This window comes from Colobus angolensis, unplaced genomic scaffold (assembly GCF_000951035.1).
Source record: "Colobus angolensis palliatus isolate OR3802 unplaced genomic scaffold, Cang.pa_1.0 Scaffold207, whole genome shotgun sequence".
NCBI lineage: Eukaryota > Metazoa > Chordata > Mammalia > Primates > Cercopithecidae > Colobus > Colobus angolensis.
Window position 1 is genome coordinate 3,573,574 of NW_012115233.1, and position 22,117 is coordinate 3,595,690.

The 22,117-nt window shown below is 52.4% G+C and overlaps 1 protein-coding gene across 1 annotated transcript in view; it reads left to right on the forward strand.

Annotated features, from left to right (window-relative positions):
* CMIP (c-Maf inducing protein) overlaps window positions 1-22,117 on the forward strand; it is a 265,419-nt gene that overhangs the window by 158,293 nt on the left and 85,009 nt on the right. The window contains exons 2-3 of the mRNA XM_011942159.1: window positions 1,736-1,861; window positions 15,869-15,919. Coding sequence (XP_011797549.1) covers window positions 1,736-1,861; window positions 15,869-15,919 — 177 coding nt within the window. The remainder of the gene's footprint in view (window positions 1-1,735; window positions 1,862-15,868; window positions 15,920-22,117) is intronic.

Consider the following 22,117-nt stretch of genomic DNA (forward strand, 5'->3'; position numbering starts at 1 on the left):
AGACCCAGGAGTGTGACTTTGAGGCATGGTGGTATAAAGAGAACCCTCTTGGGTGACACATGGCAGCCACCGGGTTGGTGGCCAGGAGGTCCTCTGTGGGGTGAGCGATGTAGTGGTGGAAAGGACGGGATGAACACGGCTGCCTCCTCCCCTAGGTTACGGGGTCCAAGCAGCCTTGTCTCTCACCTCAACCTTTGCAGCAGCCTGCAGACTGTCCCCGTCACCACTGTCTCCTTTCAAGTCTGTTTTCTGAGCAGCAATCCCTGTGAACCTTGGCTGAAGCTCCTGCAACCCTGGGAGGAATCCCCGAGCCCCTAGGTGGACCTACCAACCTCTCCAGGAGTGGCCTGCCCTTGTCTCCAAGGCAGCTTCAGCCATCAACCCTCTCTACCTCCACCCCCATCACCGTATCTCTCCTTTGGCAGACAGATACTGAAATTAACAAACCTAACGGAGGTCCCCCATCTTTATGGTAGAATTAACCTGTTGGTCTTAAACTTTGAATTGCCTTTGCCTCTTTTTTGGAACACAGGATAGAGGTCAGGTCTCTGATTCCAGAGTCAGATGGCCGAGTTCAGTCCTGGCCGTGCCACTCCTACCTGAATGACCTTGGGCAAATCACGTGACCTCCTGAGCCTCAGCTTCCTTGTCTGTATGATGGGATGACCTTGATACCTGTTCCACAAGACCTCTGTGAGGATTAAATGATTGCCACGTGCCCAGGGTGCATGCGAGAGCTAGGGAGGTGTTTGCTGTTATTCTTCTCAGCTGTGCTGCGCTCACCTGCTTCTCCTGAAGTCTGACTTTCTGGAGCCAAAGTGACAAGGACATCTGCTCTGGCTCCTGGTGGCCATTATATCCCGCAGTCACCTGGTGCCTTCTCGGGACAGCGAGACTCACTCAGAGAGTGGTGGGTGACTGTGGATTTCTCTTGCCCTGCCCCTACTCCCAACGATGACCGATAGTAATAGCCTTTCTCATTCTTTTCAACATGTGCTATTGAGCCCTTGCCATGGGCCAGGCGCTGGGGAAAGAGTGGGAATCAAGACAGACCTAGGCCCTGATTTCATGGAGCTCGCGGCCTGGCCAGGAGGCAGACATCCAACAGATAATGACACAGAATAGAGATGCCGCCTAGGGACGGAGCTGGGGGCACAGGGAGAGCAGACCCTGCTGGGTCTGTCAATTGTGGATGGGAGTGTGGATTTTGTGGCTGGGCCATTGGGAGCCATTGAAGAATGTTGAGCAGCGGGGTGGGGATATGGAGTTTGCCATCTTGGAATGTGGCTCTGGAGGCCAAGTGGAGCATACATATCCTTGGGGAGAGGACGAGGGGAGATCGGTGCTTTCTGGGCAGGAGAAGGTGGTGGCTCGTTGCTGGTGAGGGATGGCGGGCTTCCGGCCACGCCCTGTGCTGGCCCCGTGGATACCAAGAGCAGCAGTCCCTCAGTCCTTGCCCTCTAGCTGCTCCCACTCTGTTCCTAACTCTGCACCTCCAAACGTGTGGGTGGAGTTTTACAGTGAACCCCCTTGCAGCTGGATATGGCCAGCCAGAAACAGGGAGGCTTCCTTTAGTCACCAGAGGTGCCGAGCTCCTGCACTAGCTCCATTTGCCTGTCGCCAGAGGGGCGATGTTTCCAGGAACCATCTGAGATGCGGATGTCATGTCTGCTCCTGTAACCAATGCATGTCTCTTCTTTTCCTTTTTTTTTTTTTTTTTTTTTTTTTGCTGCAGCCAACTGGGTACATGGAAAACTCAGTCTCCTACAGCGCGATTGAAGACGTTCAGCTGCTGTCCTGGGAGAATGCCCCGAAGTACTGTTTACAGCTCACGATTCCTGGGGGAACTGTCTTACTGCAGGTAGGAGAAATAAACATGAACAAGCAGTTTCTTCTCCCTCATCTTCATGCACTCACCCCCCTCGTTTCCCTTGGAGGGAGCCAGCCAACCATCAAGAGGAAAGGATGTTTAACCTTGGGTGATTTTATTCCCCAACTATAAGAAAGCTATAAACTGGGTCTGACTGGAGTAAAGGAAGAGGACTGTGCATGGTCTGACCTCCTCCTGCACACCTGCTGCAGTCTAGGAACTTTTCAGGTTACTCATTTAGTTCCCTTAATAAACCTGATAAATAAATTTTATCTCCATTTTACAGATGAGGAAACTGAGGCACATCTGTTAGGCCCAAGAAGACTGTGAAAAGCAGATGAGCAGTAGATGCTAACTTTTTGCTTTACTTCGAGTGAGGGGGTTTCTGACATCTTGTTGATCTAAGTCTTTTGAGACTGATACAGTTATAACTTGTCTTTTCAGGAAAAAAAGTGCATTCTGTATGTACTGGTCAGGACGTTTGGTTGGAAATGACACAAACATTATTCCAACTAGTGAGACAAAAAGAGAGTTTAATGCTGTTAACTATTAAAATAGCTGTTAACTATTAAAATAACTGGGAAGTCTTAGAGAGGAATTCAGGCATTGCTGGATCCAGGGGTCAGATGACATCATTAATAGTGGGCATCTGTCTCTCCGTCTCCTGGCTGTGCTTCTGTGTATTGGCTTCATTGGCAGATCCTACCACATCTCACCGTGTGGTAGGAAAGATGACCTACCTGCGGCCCAAAGCCACATCCTTAGAGGTTATAGTCCTTATGAGTGAGCGCCCTTTTTGTTTCCAGTACCTTTTACAAAATCTCATGGAAGACTGGGCGCGGTGGCTCAAGCCTGTAATCCCAGCACTTTGGGAGGCCGAAACGGGCGGATCATGAGATCAGAAGATCGAGACCATCCTGGCTAACCCGGTGAAACCCCGTCTCTACTAAAAAACACAAAAAACTAGCCGGGTGAGGTGGCAGGCGCCTGTAGTCCCAGTTACTCGGGAGGCTGAGGCAGGAGAATGGCGTGAACCTGGGAGGCGGAGCTTGCAGTGAGCCAAGACAGTGCCACTGCACTCCAGCCTGGGCGACAGAGCGAGACTCTGTCTCAAAAAAAAAAAAAAATCTCGTGGAAGATCCTGATCGACTGTGCTGTGTTCCCACTCAGCCCCCAGGAATGCACTCCCCCGGATTACCCACCCACTCTTGACCGCAGGCAAGGCCCAGGTCTTGGATTGGTAGCCCCACCAGGCCCACACAGAGGCGGTGAGGTGGGTCCACCAAGAATGGAGAAGTGACCGACAAAAAACCATGGCCACGGTCACACATCCGTAAGACAGGCTACGTCAGGTCGGGGAGCCAGCTCAATTTCCGGGAGGAACCCCGAGTCCGAAACCCCTCATGTAGACAAAATTTACCCTCTTATCAGTGGGAAGAAGATCTGCCTCCATTTTTCTTTTGAGATCATTTTATTCCTAACCTGTTTCTCCAGGGAAACCTTTTGTTAGCCCAAAGAGATGCTCTCTAAAAACCTATTTTCGATCTAGCAGCCGCTGGATTGTGTAACACAGCATTGGGCTAAGAGTCACCCAGTTTGGGCTCCAAGGAATACTGAGCTCAGTGGCGGACCGTAACAACTTAGCATTGTTAGAAAAGTCCTGTTTCTTACTGTCATCTCTCAGAAGACTCCGGAAACCACGTCTGCCCCAGTCTACTTAGTGAATCTCTCACAGTCTGCCCTCCACGCTTTTCTTTTAACCCTGTCCCCACACCCCCACACTGTCTTTCCCCTGCCTTCCCACCGCAGCCAGCAAAGCCTTCCTCTCCTTTGTTTCTCTTCCCTCGTCTTTATGATAGAGGTCAGTGTCATCCTCCCGCCAGACACTTCTCCTGCCAGTTCCTTTGCCTCTTCACTCACTCCTTCTTGCCCATCCGATGGCTGCATCACAGAGTCCATGAAGGGGGTGGTCAGTGCCAGCCCCCTCGGGGTGGGAGATGGGGTGGGCAATCACAGGGTTCCATGGCCAACAGAGAGGTAGGGATGCCGGGGAATATCCCACCCCAGTGACTTTCCTGCTGTCACAGAGCTTTGAGGCAGCCTCTCTCCGGTGCTGGGGTAGGCCCCATGTACGAAGAGCCCCTCAGCCACTGGGAGACAGGGCCATAAACAAATGATTACTGAACTAACGGCTACATCAGAGGCAACCCCAGAGGACTGGGAGCCCAGAGGAAGGAGAAACTCATTTGGCCCGGGGGGCCAAAGCAGGCTCCCGGGACTGGCGGCATTAGAACTGGGTGTAGAGGGATGAGTAGGAGTGTGCCAGGATGGTGGGGTGGGGGCCCCACGCTCCGGGCAGAGGGGATGTGTGTGCAAATCATGAATGTGGGCGACCTGGGTACTTGCTGTAGCTGGAGGAGACGGGGAGATGGAGTTTGGGCTGCAGATGTGTCTGGATCTGTTGGGCGATGGCCGGATCACCCAGGCCTTACCAGCTGAGTGAAGAAGCCTCAGACTCTTTTCCAAAGGCAATAGGGAGCCACTGAAAGCTCTGAAGGAGTAGAGGGACACTAGAGGAATCAGTATGGTGGCAGGGCAGAGGGGCCTAGATGTGTATGTGACAGAGAGGCAGGAGGGAGCCCCTTGAAACAGTCCAGTCGGAGGAGAGGAGGCCCTGAGCCTCTGCCTTCCTCCTCCACCAGCAAAGGGGCCTCATTCCTTCTGGGGCTGGAGGGGCAGCCCTGGCCCCCAAGGGAGGCCAGAGCATCACTCGTCCCATGGATGCAGGGGCAGTGAGGCTGAAAAGCAGAGAGGCAGTGCCTGGAATGTCCCTTTAACCTGGCCGTGGCGGCGGGCCCAACTGCGATGACTCGCCTGGCCACCGCGTCCGGCAGGGCTTCAGGACAGAGCTGCCCCTGTGGCGCTGAGGAGCCGAGCGGGCGGGGAGCCTCTAGCTGCTCCAGCATCCCACTTACTCACTGCCCGCTGCTCCCGTGGACAGCGCAGTCAGAGGCAGGAGCAGGAGAGGAGGAAGCAGAGGAAAAGGAGGAGGAGGCCGCGGCTTGCAGCTCCTCAGATCCAGAGCCGGATTCCAAGCTAGGGCAGGAGCAGCAGACTCGGCCTCCCAACCCTTCCCCCCAGGGGAACCCAGGTAGGTGCAGCCCCTGCCCCTGGCAGCTGTGGTTCTCTCCCTGGCTGCCATTTCCATCAGGAGAGGTAGGCCTGGATCAGCTTCTCCCTTGCTTGCCTCTCGTCCTCGCCCCCACACTCTGCCCACCGTGATGCATGGGGTGGTGTATAGCTGGCTCATTCTATAAACAGGACTAGTGAGTCTGTGTGGTTCTAGGGAGGATGGGGCAGAGTGCACTTGGCCCCCGGTGTGGTGCTCAGGGCTTTCTTCAGTCCTGGTTGTATTCCTGTGCCTTTTGTGACAGGTGGCAGGACCCTCTGCTTTGAGAGCCTTTACTTTGTCTTGATTCACATACAACACACTGTATTAGAACTCAGAGCCGTGGTGCCACAGAGAACAACCCCTTTGGCCCTGGGGACAGATCTTCCCTGCTCCAGCGTGGGAGAGGGGACCAAGAAACAGCCAGGTGCCCTCTTGGGCCACGGCCCATCTGAACAGCATCACCTGAGAGCTCCTAGTCAGCAGAGAAGTGGAAGTGCCTTAAACGGTGCCACCCGACACAGCTGCCACCAGCCACGCATGGCAGCTCGCATATAGGTTTAATTTACTCAGTCAAATTAATAACACAGTTCCTCAGCCCCCTAGCTACACCTCCAAGGCCCGGGGCCACACATGGCTAAAGCTGCTGTGTTGGACAATGCAGATAGAGAACACTTCCATTGATACACGAAGTTGTGTGGAGCAGTGCTGGCCTTGAGGCCTTTTCATTTTGACCTCATGCTGCAGGCACCTGACCCGCTCCTGGGGAAGATCGCCTCGGATCACAGGGGGCTCTTCGATCCTGCAGGCTGGCTGTGCTGTCACGCAGTCTGCACCCTGCTGCATTACAGCACAGCCATTCTCTACAGACTAGGGGAATGGCAGGGCCCAAAGAGGACCAGTGCCCCTTCCCTACCCCAGCCTGCCTGATCTCTCTCCGTCTCTGTCTCTTTCAGGTTCTTTGCATCTGTGTGTGTGTGTTTTCCTCTGTCTCTCTGATGCCTTTTCTCCATCTCTCTCCCCTCCTTCCCCTTCCATCCCCTCCTGCCTCTTCTCTTTCTCTCTCTTTAGTTCTTGCCGTGGTTCACTCTGGGCTTCTCTTGCAGGTCCTTCCTCCAGGACTCTTACCACCTCCGAGCCTGTCTCCCAGTCCTCTCTGTGTGTCTCTCCCCTCTTACCTCTTTTCCTCCTCCTCTCTTTCTGTCTTCTGAGGAGCTCCTTGTAAAACTCTTGCTCTGTTAGAATTTGAATCAGTGCCTCTTGCAGACCACAGGGAGCTGACCTGATGCTTCAAGGAAGGCAGAGAGGACATTCAGGCCCTCATCCCCAGCTCAGAGACTGAGCAATCTACCAGCAAGTTGAGTTGCCAAAGAGGGGCGCCCAGCCTTCCAGCATGGGTCCAGTTGGTGTGTTTTGGATGCTTTGTGTTTTTCAGCATGAGCTCCCTTAATGTCATGTTACCGGAATCCCTGCTTGCAGGAAAGACCTATTTATCCTGTTTCCTCCATTAATGCCCTGTCTGCTAGCATTTCATTGTGGGGAGGCAAACCACGTAAGTACGTAGACAGTGTCGTGAAACCGTCCTGGGGTGCTCCTCGCTGGCCCCTGGAATGGGATAGTGGGCATTAAAGAGCAACACGGTGCAGATCATCTTCTGGGGGATTCTGCCTTACGATTGAGTTTCTGCCGATCAGCAAAAATCAGACGGAGCCACTGCTCCACAAACAAGGCTTCAGGCAAGATAAGAGCAGGGAGACCCTCCTCCCAAGAGTGTCTGCTTCTTTCTGGAATGGGTTCCGGGATTCCGCTCTTCTCCACCAATGTTCTGGAAAGTCCTGCAGGAGGCAGGGCAACTGTTTACCCCAAACATTGGCAGTAGGGCAGGGACAGGGTGGGTTCCTTTCTTACTGGAAGGTGGCAAGCAGGACTTTTCCGGTCTGGAAAGCACCAGAAAGGTCTCACTCTCTACCTTCCAGTAAGAAAGGAAGCTGCTTTTCCCTAAGAAACTGGGCCGGGGAAGGGAGCTTGGAGAAGGTCGCTCACAGCGCACCCTGGGCTGTTTTTCTCACCTCTCGAGACAGTACAACAATGAGAAAGAACTTGGCAGGTTTGGGAGAGGAAACTGGGCAGCATTTGCCTGGAACCAGGCCTTTTCAGCATTCCAAAGATTTAACACCAGAAGTCGGAACCAGCTGCACCGGCTTCCAGGGAACTTGGGGTCTGGGGTCTGGCTGGGGACCTCTCCTATGTCTGAATGGATTCTCCTCTGAGTGACCCTCAGGGTTGGTCTGGGGGGACCTCTCCCGGGTCTGAATGGATTCTCCTCAGGGTGACCTTTGGGGTTCCAGCTGTGCCTTATGTTCCCACTGGGCTGGGTTCTCTCGGATCAGCCACCAGCAGGACAGTGTGGGGACTCTGCACAGAAGCGTGCCTCTTCTCCCGGCTGGAAAGCCGCCTGGTCAGCTTTCCCTTTGCTTGGAAGCCCCTTAGAGATGGCTGTGCTGGGATTCAAGACATTGCCTAGCAGCCTGTGTCCTTCCTCAACAGTAGACAAGCCGAAGGAACGAGCAGTTTACAGTCCAGCCTTGTCCCAACCTCTGTGGCTCCATCAGCCTCCGCCTGCTCTGCTAGAGGCAAGTTCCGGTCCTTCCCTTAGTTTCAAGGTGAGGTCTCCTGCGTGCCACATCCTTCGTCCTCCTGTTCCATCAGTAGGGCAGCTACCATGGAGAAATAATGCTCATGGATGTCCCAACCCAAGTCCTGAGAATCCAGAGGCGCTCAGATGCCTTGCTTCAGGTTCCAGGGCTGGATCGTAGGGAGGGAAGACGGTAGGGTCAGACAGACCTGAGTTCCTGCCCAGCTTTCCTGGGCACTACCTCTGGAACCTTATACTCTAACTGGCTGTCGAACCCTAGGCTCTAACCAGCCCTGGAACCCTAAGTTTTACCACATTCTAGCTGTGGAACCCTAGACAACAGGAAGAACCTCTCTGGGCCTCATTTTCTTTATCTGTGAACCGTACCCTAATATTTATCTCCTTGGATCTTGTGAGGCTTATAGATATTACATGTAAAATACTTAGCACTGTGCCTGGTGTATAGTAGGTGTTTAAGAAAACACTGCCATGATCATTTTTAGAGTCTTAGTCACATACAGTTTGGGGAAGAGAGGGAATCAGAGCTGAAGAGTTCTTTTGAAGGTCTGTTGCGTGTGAACTTTCTTCACTGAGCAGAATGAGTATATGAATACCCCATTCATCCATCCGTCTATCCGCCCACCCATCTGTTTATCCATCAGACTGTGTGTCTTATCTGTTTTTCCATCCATCCATGTCTCCATCCGTCCAATTCATTCATTCATTCATTCAACACTTCAACCAGTCTTTCATTTAACAAATATTTCTCCGGATTTCATGGATGCAGTGCTGCATAAGTCAGACATGGTTCCTGACCCCCCAGAGCCCGTCGCCTGCAGAGGAAGCACAACTAGACAGGCGATTCCAGGACAGTGTGTTGCGTTAGGCGAGGCATTCTGGCCTGGTTTGGTGGGGGAGGGGGAGGGGAAGACACCATCAAGACAGTCATTGTGGGGAAGTGGCATTTCAGGAGGGACCTGAAGGGTAAGTAGGAGTGCAGCGGGCAGCAGAGAGAAGGGGTTGTCAGCAGAATGTTCTTGGTGGGAGTACACGCTGCATGGAAGCCAGTCTGAGAGCAGGGCAGGCCAGGTGCTGCCACAGTCACGAGTGGCCACGCATTCTAGGTTGCTAGAAACAGCAAGGCGTTGTTTCTCACTTGTGCTGTGTGTCCACCGTGGGCCAGTGGGGGCAGGGAGTGTGCCCGGCGCTGCGTGGGTTCTCAGGGGCTTCCATGCACGGACCACAGGTCGCTTCAGCATGGCACCAGCTCGCTGGCGTTGGCCTATGTGCTTGCCAGGAGCCTGGAGGGAAGAGAGCTGGAAATGACATAAATGACGACCCCACCAAGTCTGGGTGTGTGTGTGGTGTCTGCGTTGGTTTCCCCAGTGGAAAAGTGGCAGCAGAGGAAAGGTTAGGTTAGATCTGGGTCCTTAACACGTGGTCCATGGTAGATTCCAAAACTGCCTGCACAGTCCTACGTGTGGGACTGTGTGGTGTGTGTGTATGTGTGTCTGTATGGTTTATGTGTGTGTCTTTGTGGGGTATGTGTGTCTGTGTGTGTGGTATGTCTGCATGTGTGCATGTACACATCTGTGTCTGAGTGTTTATCTGTGTATGTGTCTATGGTGGATATGTCTGTGTGGTGTGTGTGCATGTGTGTGCCTGCCTGGCGTGTGTGTCTATATGTGGTACGTGTCTCTCTGTGTATATGGTGTGTATGCACATGTTTCTGTGTGTGCATATGTGTGTGTGGTATGTGCGTGTGTGTCCTTTGTCTATATGTGGTGTGCATAGTGTGTATCTGTGTGGTGTGTGCATGTGTGTGTGGTGTGTCTGTGTGATATGTGACTGGTATGTGTGGTGTATGTCTGTATGTGATGTGTGTCTCTGTATATGGTGTACGTGCTTGTGTATCTGTGTGTCTGTGTGAGGTGTGTGTGTGTATGAGGTGTGTATGGTGTGTGTGTATGTGGTGTATGTGTCTGTGGTATGTGTATGTGTGGTGTGTGTGCATGTGTAACTGGTGTGTCTGTATATAGTGTGTGTGTGTGGTGTGTCTTTGTGTATGTGGTGTGTGTGTGGTGTATGTGGTGTGTGTGTGGTGTATGTGGTGTGTGTGTGGTGTATGTGTGTGTGATGTGTGTGGTGTATGTGTCTACATGGTATGTGGTTGTGTGGTGTGTGTGCATGTGTAACTATTGGGTGTGTGTGTGTGTGGTGTATGTGTCTTTGTGTATGTGGTGTGTGTCTGTGTGGCATATGTGTCTGTGTGTGTGATGTGTATGGTGTGTCTGCGTGGTATGTGGCTGTGTGGTGTGTGCGCATGTGTAACTATATGGTGTGTGTGTGCTGTGTGTGTGGTATATGTGTCTTTATGTGGTGTGTGTATCTGTGTGTGGTGTGTATGTGTCTTTATGTGGTTGGTGGTGTGTATGTGTCTTTATGTGGTTGGTTGTGTGTATGTATGGTATATGTGTCTATGTGGTGTGCGTGTGTCTGTGTGTGTGGTGTGTCTTTGTGTGTATGGTGTGTGTGTGTGGTGTATGTGTCTTTTTGTGTATGGTGTGTGCATGTGTAACTATGGTGTGTATGTGTATGGTGTGTGTGTGTATGTGTGGTGTATGTGTCTTTGGTGTGTGCGTGTGTGTGTGGTGCGTCTTTATGTGGTGTCTGTGTGGTGTATGTGTCTTTGTGTGTATGGTGTGTGTCTGTGTCTCTGTGTGTGTTATGTATGTGTCTTTGTGTGGTGTGTGCATGTGTAACTGTGTGGTATGTATGGTGTGTGTGTCTGTGTGTGGTGTATGTGTCTTTGTGTGTGTGGTGTGTGTGCATGTGTAACTGTGGTGTGTGTATGGTGTGTGTGTGTGTGTGTCTGTGTCTTTGTGTGTGGTGTGGTGTGTGTCATGTGTGCATGTGTAACTGGTGTGTGTGTGTGGTGTGTGTCTGTGTGGGTGTAGTGTGTGTGCATACATGTTGACATTACATGGGTATGAGTCCATAGCTTGTTTTAGGTTCTCAAAGGGGTCTATAAACCCCCAAAGACTGAGAACCCCTGGACGAGGTGATCTTTAAGCTCCCTTTGACTCCTGATGGAAAGATGCTCATCGTTACGGTGGACAAACGAGGCTCAAGCCTCTGCCTTCTTCTGAAGTGCAGCCAGCCTGAACGGGGGTGGGGAGGGGACCGTGGCCAGCTTTACTTCTCGTCGCACTGGGGCAGAAGGAGCTGGGCGCAGTGGGTGGGAGATCTTGGCCGTCTCTACCTCCCTGGAAGGAGGCGCAGGAGAGTTCCGCATTGAGACTGTCCTCAGCCCGGCATCTCCATGCCTTGCCTTACGTGTCATTAATTCATTCAGTTGTTTGTTTTAACACCAGGCTCACTGGAGCAGTCGCAGTTAATCCTACGTGGATCCTGCCTCCTCTCCCAGTCCTGTGGGTGGGACATAAATACCCAGCCAGCCTCAGGGTGTGGGCCGAGGGCTTGAAGAAGTGGCCGCCAGAAGCTTCAGGAATGCAGGGGAGGGATGGGGTCCTGGCCGAGGTGTGGGGAGGGCAGGGACAGTCGCCGGAGTGTGCAGAGGCACCCCACTGCCTGCTCCGAGCCTCGGCTTCCTCTTCTGTAAGATGGGTGTATTGAGGAGGAGAGGAGGTGTGTGTGAGCGTTTCTCGTGGTGTCTGGTACCAAGTAAGCACACGTGGTCTGTGGTTGGTAGTGACATGCGGCATCGCATTTAGTTCGCCAGCCCTGTGTCACATACCTGTTTAGCTGGGGTCTGCAAACTGCTGATGAACTGAAACCTGCCTTCTTCCTGGAATGCCACACCGACCTCCAAGAGTTGAGAGGATCCCAGAGGGAACGGAAGTGGCCAGAAAGCCAAGTGTGGCTGGGGAAGGGGGTCACACCCTTCCATGGGAGGAAAGGCTTGGAAACCCAGATGGCTCTGCCTGGAAGGATGGGGCTGAGAAGAGACTGATGTGTAGCAGCGTCTGTGGTCAGCGGCTCTGAAGAAATCCCTCCCACGCCTTTAGACATCGAGTGCTGCTGTGAGAGGCAGGCTGCCGAGGACCCAGCCAAGACTGGAGGCTCATGCAGCTCAGCTCATGGAGGGTGTGGCTAGGCCTGGCAGCCGGGGACCAGGAGAGGAGATCTGGCAGCCATCCCTGCCAGTGGCTAAGCAGTGGGCTGGACCCAGTCTGGCAGGGCCAGAACCACCTGGATGTGAGCTCGGGGCAGAGGAGATGCCAGGAGCACCGACGGTGTGACCAGGAGAAGCCACAGTTGTGGAAATGCTGGTTCCTTCTGTAAAAACGCCTACGGGGCAAATACATCAGAATGTCCACTTTGAGTAGGAAGAAGGAGAGGCCAAGAGCCAGTAGGCCCTGCGGGTCCCTCAGGGCTCTCATGTGCCAGCAGCTGAAATGGGGTCTGGCCATCCCAAGCAGGAAAGGAATGTACTAGAAGGATGATGGCAGCCTGGAGAATGGCCCGGAGGTGGGGTCAGGGGCATGCAGGTGGTAGTCCCATCACCACCAGTGCAGGAAGATGCGGGGCAGGACCCAGCTCCTCCCAGGTGAATTGTCCCTGCCCCATCTCTATAGCACTTGCCCAAGATCCAGAGTCCTGGGCAAGAACCTCTGCCTGGCCAGCCAGAGGACCGACTCACACACTGCTGAGGAGGGCTGGAAGGCCCCCTAAGACTCACGAGCCAGGGAGGTCCCAGATGGGAAGGGCTGGTCTAGCCATCGTGGAGGACGGTCTGTGTTGGGTTTCGCCACAGAGGCTGGGGAAGGGAGTCTCCTCTGGTCACACTCTACCACCTGTGACAGCTGGGTTGCTTTCCTGTTTCTTCCTTTGTTTCTGTGTTGTTTCATTCCATTGTAACCAACCCTGGCCCAGCCAGGCACTGCTCATCTGGCTGTGCATTCAGAAATAAGACCCTGCCCTCAAGGAACTCCTAGTTCATTCATTCCTTTGTTCATTCATTCAGAAAACACCTGTTGGTCTCCTGGTGCTCCAGGCCCTGGGATACAGCGGTGGGTAGAGCATGCATGGCCCCTTCCCTCTTAGGGTCAGACATATATGCAGGGCACTATGGCGGGGCCGGTGGACACAGAAGAGGGAGGGGTGTGGGTGTCCTTCACCTCCTTCTTTTTGTCTTTGCTTGGCTATTCCGTTCAGCCAGTGGCAGCTTACAGGCACTGCCTGGGTCCACTGTGGACCCTCAGAGCCAGTGGAACAACTCACATCAGCGTTATGCCAACCTGGTTGTACCTCCTGGTTTTATTTCCTATTGCTGCTATGACTGGTTACCCCTAACTTTGTGGTTAAAAGAACACAGATTTAGTCTCTTATGGTTCTGGAGGTCTGAAGTCCAACACAGGTCCCATAGGGCTACAACCAAGGTGTCAGGACCATGTTCCTTCTGGAGGCTCTCAGGGAGAATTCGTTTCCAGCTTCTAAAGGCTGCCCGCTTTCCTTGGCTCATGGCCACATCACTCTGACGTCTGCTTTAGTCTGACTCTGACCCTCCTGTGAGGACCCTGGTGATTTCATTGGCCACCTGGATCATCCAGGATAATCTCCCCATCTCAAGACCTTGAACTTGTTCACGTCCAGAGTTCCTTTGCCACATAGGATAACTTAATCACAGGGATTTAGGATGGAACATATTTAGGGGGGCTTATTTTCCTTACTACCGCCTTCTCTCTCTGGCACCCATGGCGTGTGAAGAAGCACAGGAATGGATGTGGACCAGGCATGCCCTGGAGCCAGCTCATTCCGGCTTGCACCTGCCCACCAGAGCCAATTGTGCACGTCTGTCCCCAGCTGTGGCCCAGGGGCATCCCCTTGAAGGTGTGGAATCGGCCAAGATGGGATTGTTCACAACACGAAAATCCGCACACGCTGGGATCAGGGCTTTTTGTTCCGGAGAGCCTGATGTTAAGCATTTATCAGCACGGCCCTGGCCATTGCCGCTGACGCTGCTGGCCCCTGTTTGTGGAGTGTTTGCACGTGCCAGGCACCATGCTGAGGAAGCACTTTTCATGGGTTAGCTCATTGTTTGGGATCTTCGCACGGCTCTCCCCGAGCAGGGGTGTATTTTGTCATCCTAATGAATAGGAATTGTCACAAGACCAGTAGAGCTTGGGCAGTGCTGATGGGAAGGAGCTCAGCAACAGTCTCTCCAGGGGGCTGTTTCTCCTCTTCGGCCTCCGCAGCTCCAGGCAGGCGGCAGAGGCTTGGGTCATCAGTCAACTTACTCCAGGTCACATCACTAGACATGGCAGAGCCGGGACTTGAACCTGCACCTGTAAGAGGCTCAGCCCTTGTAGGAGTTCCTGTGTCACATGGAGGGCTTGCCTTCTGTCTGCTTGGCACTTGGGCAGACTCAAGCTCCACCAGCCTTGGGGTGGCTGGTGTGGATTCATCCAGTCCAGAGTTCAAAACCCTGAGTCTCTGAACTCGCCCACGAGAGCTTTATTCCACACCACACTTGCTACTGGTATGGATCGTTTATCCAAGGCCAGAGATTGCTCCAGACCCTGACCTGGGAGAGAGCTGATGTTTCGTAGATGACTTGGGGAGCGGGAGGTGGTCACCTGTAGAGTGACCTGGATCTCCTCAAACGAGGGTGAACCAAAGGGGCTACACACTTGAGTGTGTGTATGTGTGTCTGTGTGCATTGAGGCAGAAGGTGGACTTTCGTACTTGGAGAGAGGCTCCAGCCTTCGTCAGACCCCCTGAACTGTCAGAGGCAGGGTCACTTTGGAGAGAGGGCTGTGGATTCTGATGGGGAATGCACACTGCGTTTCGGCCCGGCGTGGGGTGGAGGGGTAGCCAGTGGGGAACTCAGAATGGCCTGGTGGTGTGCTTTACAGCAGGAGTCAGACCACCTCGGTTCAGTTCCTGGCCCCGCACCACATGTCTGTGAACACTCAGGAAAGTTTTTAACTTCCGAAGTCTCAGTTTCCTCATTTGTACCATGAGATGTTGACAGTACCGACTTCACAGGGCTGTCTTGTAAGGACTGAATGAGCCAGTCCACACATAGGACTCAGAGCTGTGTCTGGTGTCCGTGAAACACTGTAGCTTTCCTGTTCTATTAGCAGATCGAGAAAGGAGGTGAGAGCCGTAGTGGTACTCATGAGGGCTGGGAGGGCTGCCGCAGTGGTACTCATGAGGGCTGGGAGGGCTGCCGCAGTGGTACTCATGAGGGCTGGGAGGGCTGCCGCAGTGGTACTCAGGGCTGGGAGGGCTGCCGCAGGGGTACTCATGAGGGCTGGGAGGGCTGCCTTGGGCTGCGTTTTGTTGGAAAGGATTTGATGATGGCAATGCTAATGATAACAATAATAATAACAATGGCTGCATTTTTGACCACCTGCCATGTGCCAAGCATGGTTCTAGATGTTCTACAAGAATAATTTCTGGTCCTTACAATATCCCTGCAAAATCAGTGTTACTGTCCCCATTTTACAGATGGGAAAATTGAGGCTGAGATGTCCAAAGACTCAGAACTAGTGTGGGGTAGATCAGAGAAGGTTTTCTTTCCCCCGCTGTCATGTTTAGCCTAAGTCTGCTGGATGCCGTCTACTATGACCTTCTGCCATTGGCAGGAGAAGGTCATGGTTAAATGCACAGACTTGGAAGCCAGGCTGCCCTGGGTTTGAATGCACTTCATTGTGAGATCTCAGGGTCTCGATTTTTCCCTCTGAGAAATGGGCATAATGATAGGTGCCACCTCATAGGGCTGCTGTGAGGACCAAGGAAAGACTATGTGGATTACAAAAGCCAAGTTCCTAGAACAGTCCTCATGCACAGGCCTCCAGCCAGCCCCCACCATCCTCACTTTGGGCCTCCAACCAGTTCATCCCAGCCCCTCCCATGTCCCTAAGTCCGGCTGTGTGTGCAGTTAAAGGTCTCGAGTCAGCAGTGTCTGAAGTCACTCATACCCAGCAAAGGAAGCACATGGTGCTAGTGATGTCTTGTTTTGAGGAAATCCTCCCTGGCCAGTCCTTCTGTTCTGGCTTTGCACACAGTGGGCTCAGCTTAGCATATCTTTCAGCAGACTCATTAGGGTGACAGGGCAGACACTGTCCACAGAGCAGGCTGGGGGGCTCACATGGCTGGCCTTGAAATGCCCTGAGATGCCGCAAGCTGATGACCGGACATTGCTGTCCTGTTCTTGTCGTTACAGGCTGCCAACAGCTACCTGCGAGACCAGTGGTTCCATTCTCTGCAGTGGAAGGTAAGTCCTGACTCAGTTGATTGTTTAAAGCGACTCAGGCAGCGGTGTGATGGCTTAAAGGCAGTCTGCCACCCGGAGGCGTGCAAGTGGAGAACTCATGCCTTCCAGATGGCCCAGCTGAGGAACTTTGCTCCCCGTCTAAAAGTCCCTGGCCCTTCGTCCTCTGCTGTTCCCATCCCCCGCAGTGCTGAAATGGCATTCTCGCCCTGGTGTTCTCAAACCCTATAGCTGTTTTCCTGCTTCAAAAGGATCATAGAACTTCTTGCTCTCAGAGTGAGGGTGACCCTGAGGGGAGTCCAGCCGGGGAGGCTAGACTTCAGGGGCTCAAGATGCTTAGTTGAAAGTAACTTCCAAAGGCCGTGCCACGTGTAAACTTAACAGAGATACAGAGATTCAAACTCCTGAGCCCTATTTCTGTAGTCTTCACTGCTTTTCAGTTGTCAGATTCTCTGGCCTCATTTTCTGATTCTAGCTCTGCGTAGGATGGTTCAGAGCTTTCTGGCACGTAAAGGGAAATTCATCTTGGAGACCCAGGGGCAGATCTCCTAAGAAGGGTCCCCCAGCCACCCGAGGAGGAGCCTGAGTTCTGCCCCATGGCTCAGGCGATAGAAACCCTGACGTCAGGACCAGGGCGTGAAGCACGTACAGTCAGCTTCTCATTCCTGCCCTGCCTCCCTGTCTCTCCTTGTCTTCTGATCTTCTGGTTTAGAACAAGCTTTGACAGGCCCCGGGCCCCACAGCACCAGCAGGGTATGGCTGGAATGACCAGTGTATCATAAGTTGTCATCCTTACAGTAAGCTGGGAAGCTGCAGGGGATGAACAGCTGGCCCCGAGCAGAGCTGGGTGCCGTATCACATGGTGGGAGGACCCAGGGAACACTCAGGATTCCTCTCATGGCTCCAGAGCGGCTCCCCCAACTGCCAGGGTTGGGGGCAGAAAGGCAACCCCAGAAAACGACTTTCCTGGTCCCAGAGAGGGCCACTCCCCTCCTTTCCCCTGTCAGCTGCTGGTCCTCTTGCTTTGTGCTGTGGGGCCAAGTCTCAGAAACTGAGCTGAGTCTCCAAGTTGGGACTGCAAAAGGGACGAGAATTAGTGTTTACTGAGCTCCTACTGTGTGCCAGGACTAGCGTGTTTTGAGCTCCAGCTGTGTGCCAGGAGCTCTGCTAGACTCATCATGTCCATTTCACCCTCACCACAACTGCATAAGATTAATGATCATCATTGTTGCCATTTTCCATATGGGAAAGGTGAGGCTCAGACTGGAGTCCAAGCTCCCATCGTTAGGAAGGGGCTGAGGCATGGCTCAGCTCGACCTTTCCAGTACCTGTATGTGCTGGAGATTTCTGAATGTAGTGGAGCGGGAAGGCACAGATGTCAGCCAAGCAGGTAGGTGGTGCTCACCGGTTCGTGTGATCAGCAGATGCTGCTGAGAGCTCCGTTTCTACTGGGAGAACATCTCTGATACCTGGTTCTCTCTACGTGCCCAGGTATGAGTGTGTCTCAGGACAGGCAGGGCATTCGTCAGCACCTACTGGGGACCATCTGGGAGTCAGATGCCAGAGCAGTTGAGAGGGAGGACTGAGTGGTGGTGGTCACGGGGGTAACACCTCTTCCCTTCCCCATGTTGTTTTACTTGTGGGGCCTCAGTAAGTGACAGCCTTGCCTTTTCTCTTAGCTCAGGACAGGGCAGAATGTACTTGGAGACATACTGCCTACCTAACGGGTTGGGAAAAAAATGCCTTATTTAAAAGGAGGCCAAGATGAGTATCAGTGAAGGCTGTCAGGTGCAGTATTCCACAAGGCTCTGTTTTCTGCCTTTCCCTGGTCCGCGTTTTCAACAGTACTTACATGTGCACCTGGAAGGCAGCATTTGTGAAATCTGTGAGTATTGCATAGCTGCAAGGGGCAACCAAGATGATGGGCATAGAAATGGGCTTCAGGAGGCTTTGGCTAGAAAGATACTTTAAAAGCTCGGGCTTGAAACATTCAAATGTCAAGGATTGGCCAGGTGTGGTGGCTCATGCCTGTAATCCTAACACTTTGGGAGGCCACGGCGGGCGGATAGCCAAACTCAGGAGTTCAAGACCAGCCTGGGCAACATGGCAAAACCCCATCTCTACCAAAAATACAAACAATTAGCCGGGCGTAGTGGTGCGCCCTTGTGGTCCCAGCTACTTAGAAGGCTGAGGTGGGAGGATCACTTGAGCCCAGGAGATGGAGTTTGTAGTGAGCTGAGATCGCTCCATTGCACTCCAACCTGAGTGATAGAGTGAGACCCCCATGCCCCACCCCAAAAATATTAAGGATTGCGTGTGGGATTCACACAGTTGATTGAGCAAGTCCAGAGCTGGGATCACTGTTTCTAGCAGCTCTCATTAAGACCTGGATGTTTACGTTCAATTATGGTGGCATCCAGTTTATTGATGGTTGCTAAATTTAATCAACCAGTTTTTAAAAATTTCAGAAAACCTAAATCAGGATGTCAAGGAACTGGCAGATGCCTGGCTGCGTGCTGGCCCACTTGCCAGGTGATCAGTGGGTCTTCGTTCTCAGGGTGTAAGCTTTGGCTGTGTCTACAGCATGCTTAAGATGCTGACATGGACTATTGCCCCCCAATAATTTAGGTATGCTGCCACCAGGTGGCAGTGATATTTCAGTGTTGGCAACTTGATCAATTTCAATTCCTGTGGCTCTTTGTACCCAGTTTTGGTGATATTTGAGAAGGCGTGCTCTCCTTCCTTTTAAAATGGCAAAGAAACGTAAGGTGTTTTGGAGGTACCGCCAGCTAGCAAAATGAACTGGGAAACCTGAATTTGAATCCTGGTTCTGTGGACAGATTCCAGAAAGTGTTCACCTAATTTAGATACAGTTAGTGAGTACCTATGAGATGCCAGGACTGGCTAGGTCGTTTCTGGTTCATTGTCGTTAAGCAAGTAAAAGAACCAAGGCTCAGCGAGATCAAGTGACTTGCCCGTAATTACCCAGCAGATTTCAATCCAGATCTGTGCGGCTGTCCTACCTCCTCCTTGATCAAACAGTGCCCTTCTCTGAGACTGGGACTCTGCAGCCCTCCCAGGACTTGACCCCTCTGCTTCTGCTGATACGGCCACTCTCTCCCCTCTTTATTTACAACCACCTATATGAGGTTTTTCTTTTTCTTTTCCTTCCTTGTTTCTTTTCTCTTCTTTTCTCTATCTTTAACCAAAAAAAAAAAAAAAAAAAAATCAGTGGAACATCAAAATTGAGGACCTTTAGAAATTCCACCACCTCAGCTTGAATTTCTTAACTTTCTAAGTGTTTTTGTCATTTTCTCTCCTACACCAATATACATTTGCCTCCTGTGGCTGCAGTGCACACACAGTCAGAACACATTCTTCTGTGTGTAAAGAATGCTACCTCTAGCCTGGGGGAAAGTGCAAGACTGTCTGAAAAAAAAAGAAAAAAGAATGCAACCTCCTAAATACTGTGTTCCCATTGCTTAGTTTTTATCAAGTTGGACTTGCGTCTCTAGGGCATTCCCAACAGGGGCCACATCACCCCTAACGGGACCAAAATTGGTTCTTTGAGATTTAAACAAATCTTAATGATTACAATAGTCTGTGGCCCTCCAAAGCTGACCCTATTCAATGAAATCTTATTCTTGAGTATTTCTTTCAAAGGGAGGACAGATAGGGGAGACCCTAGGGCTCTTTATGCGGACAATCATGAAAACAGGGTTGACAACTGCTGCTATAGAATCGACCTCAAATTGTTTTGTGGAAGAAGGCAGAGTGTGGGTAAAATACCCAGGTCATCTTGTTCACGCTCTTCCATCTGAGTAACAGTGTTGTTTTTGTGGCCTCAGCTCAGAACTTTGAGCTGTTCACACGCAGTCATAGCTCCCATGTTGGAGGAGTTTACTCAGCATTGGATGCTGCGTTTTGTGAATTACTTCCTCTCACTGAATAGGTTCTGTTCTTATTGACATTTGCAGATGGGGAAATCTGAGTGTAGAGAGTATAAGTCATTCGCACAAGGTTCCAAGGCCACCAAGAAGGCAAGCGGGATTAGACCCTGAACATCCTTGCCTCTTTCTCCGAGCAGCTCTGCTCTTCCTCCCAGCCTTCCCGGCCTGGCCTCTGCCGTGTTGGTCTGGGAGATCTGAGGAGGCCTGGAGCCTGCAGGAGGAGGGCCAGGGTCTCCCGGCCCGTGGCTGCTCTGCCTCCCAGCATTCGCTAGAGCCTGCAGTCCTGAGGGCCCCTGGGGAGGCCAGCCCTGTTTGGTTTGGGTGGTTCAGCCCTTGAGGCTAATTCCCAGGGGTGTGGAAGCATTAAACAGTTATTCTGGGTTAATGAGGCTTCATTTCTGACTCAGATGCAGCTCCTGGCTCCTGCTCTGGCCCTCGGAGGCCAAGCCCTGTGGCAACAGGCCTGTCTGCACACGAGGCTATGAGGGAACAGGCCTGTGTATGCCAGGCTGTGAAGGCCCAGTTTGTGGGGCGAGGCCAAGAGCGTGTTCAGGCTGTGAGGAGACCGTGTGTGTTTACAAAGCAATGAGAAGATTGGCCTGTTTCTGTGTCCAGGGTTTCGAGGTGAGAGACCCAGGTATGCACAGCTGTGAGGGACAAGTCTGTCCCTGTGAACAGGCCCAGGTGACAGGTCCAGGCTACCGGGCTGTGAGGAGACACACAACAGGCTCCTAGAGGAGCCCTGAGAAGCCAGGATGCACCTGCTGTGGGAGCTGAGCTCCTGGTACCTCTCCACCTTCTCGCTTCCTGAGAGGGGTTCCTCAGGCCGAGGCCCACAAGTCCTGGAAACCAAAGTGGTTTTTTCCTGGGGGAAGCGAGGTCACTCAGAACAGCCCCAGGGGCCAAGCCCCAGAGCTGGGGTTCAAGGAGCAGACTGTGTGTCACAAGAAGCTGGCCTATGTTCCTGTCCCAGGGCTGCCAGGGCCAGAGGAGTGCCCTTGGCTCTGGGAAAATCCTAGCCCAGGTTTGGATCCTTTCTGGCCGCCTGCCCACTCCTCGCTGTCTTCTTCTCACTGGGCAGATTTCCCAGCCCCCTAGGAGGGCCACAGCCCCTCAGTCACCCTGTCCACGCCCAGGCCTCTGTCCCTCCTCTGTGGAGAAGGGTGGAAACGAATGTGGGTTGTGTGAGTGTGAGAGTGGGTGTGTGTGTGGGTGAGAATGTGTGTGTGTGATGTAAGAGTGAATGTGTGAGAGTGTGTGTGACAGCAAGAGTGACTGTGACTGTGTGTGGTGTGGAGTGACTGTTTTATGAGTGTGTGTGGTGAAGTGACTGGTGTGTGTGTGTGGCATGTGAGGTGACTATGAGTGTGTGTCTGTGGCATGTATAGTCACTATTTTATGAGTGCGTGTGACGTGTGGGGTGACTGTGCATGTGTGTGTGTGGCATGTGGGGTGACTATGTTATGAGTGTGTGTGTGTGTGTGACGTGTGAGGTGACTTTTATGAGTGTGTGTGGGGTGACTGACTATCTTATGAGTGTGTGTGTGTATGTGTGGCGTGTGGGGTGACTATGAGTGTGTGTGTGTGTGTGGTGTGTGGGGGTGACTGTGTGTGTGGCCTATGGGGTGACTATTTTATGTGTGTGTGGGGGGGTGTGGGGTGACTATGTGTGTGTGTGTGTGGTGTGTGGGGGTGACGGTGTGTGTGTGGCATATGGGGTGACTATTTTATGAATGTGTGTGTGTGTGGCCTGTGGGGTGACTATGTTATGTATGTGTGTGTGTGTGTGGTGAGTGGGGGTGACTGTGAGTGTGTGTGTGGTGTGTATGTGGCATATGGGTGACTATTTTATGAATGTGTGTGTGTGTGTGTGTGGCATATGGGGTGACTGTTTTATGAATGTGTGTGTGTGGCCTGTGGGGTGACTATTTTATGAATGTGTGTGTGTGTGGCATATAGGGTGACTATTTTATGAATATATGTGTGTGTGGCCTGTGGGGTGACTATTTTATGTGTGTGTGTGTTTGTGTGTGTGCGTGTGGTGTTTGGGGGTGACTGTGAGTGTGTGTGTGTGGTGTGTGTGGCATATAGGGTGACTTTTATGAGTGTGTGTGTGTGTGTGTGGCATATGAGGTGACTATTTTATGAATGTGTGGGTGTGGCCTGTGGGGTGACTATTTTATGAATGTGTGTGTGTGTGTGTGTGGCATATGGGGTGACTATTTATGAATGTGTGTGTGGCCTGTGGGGT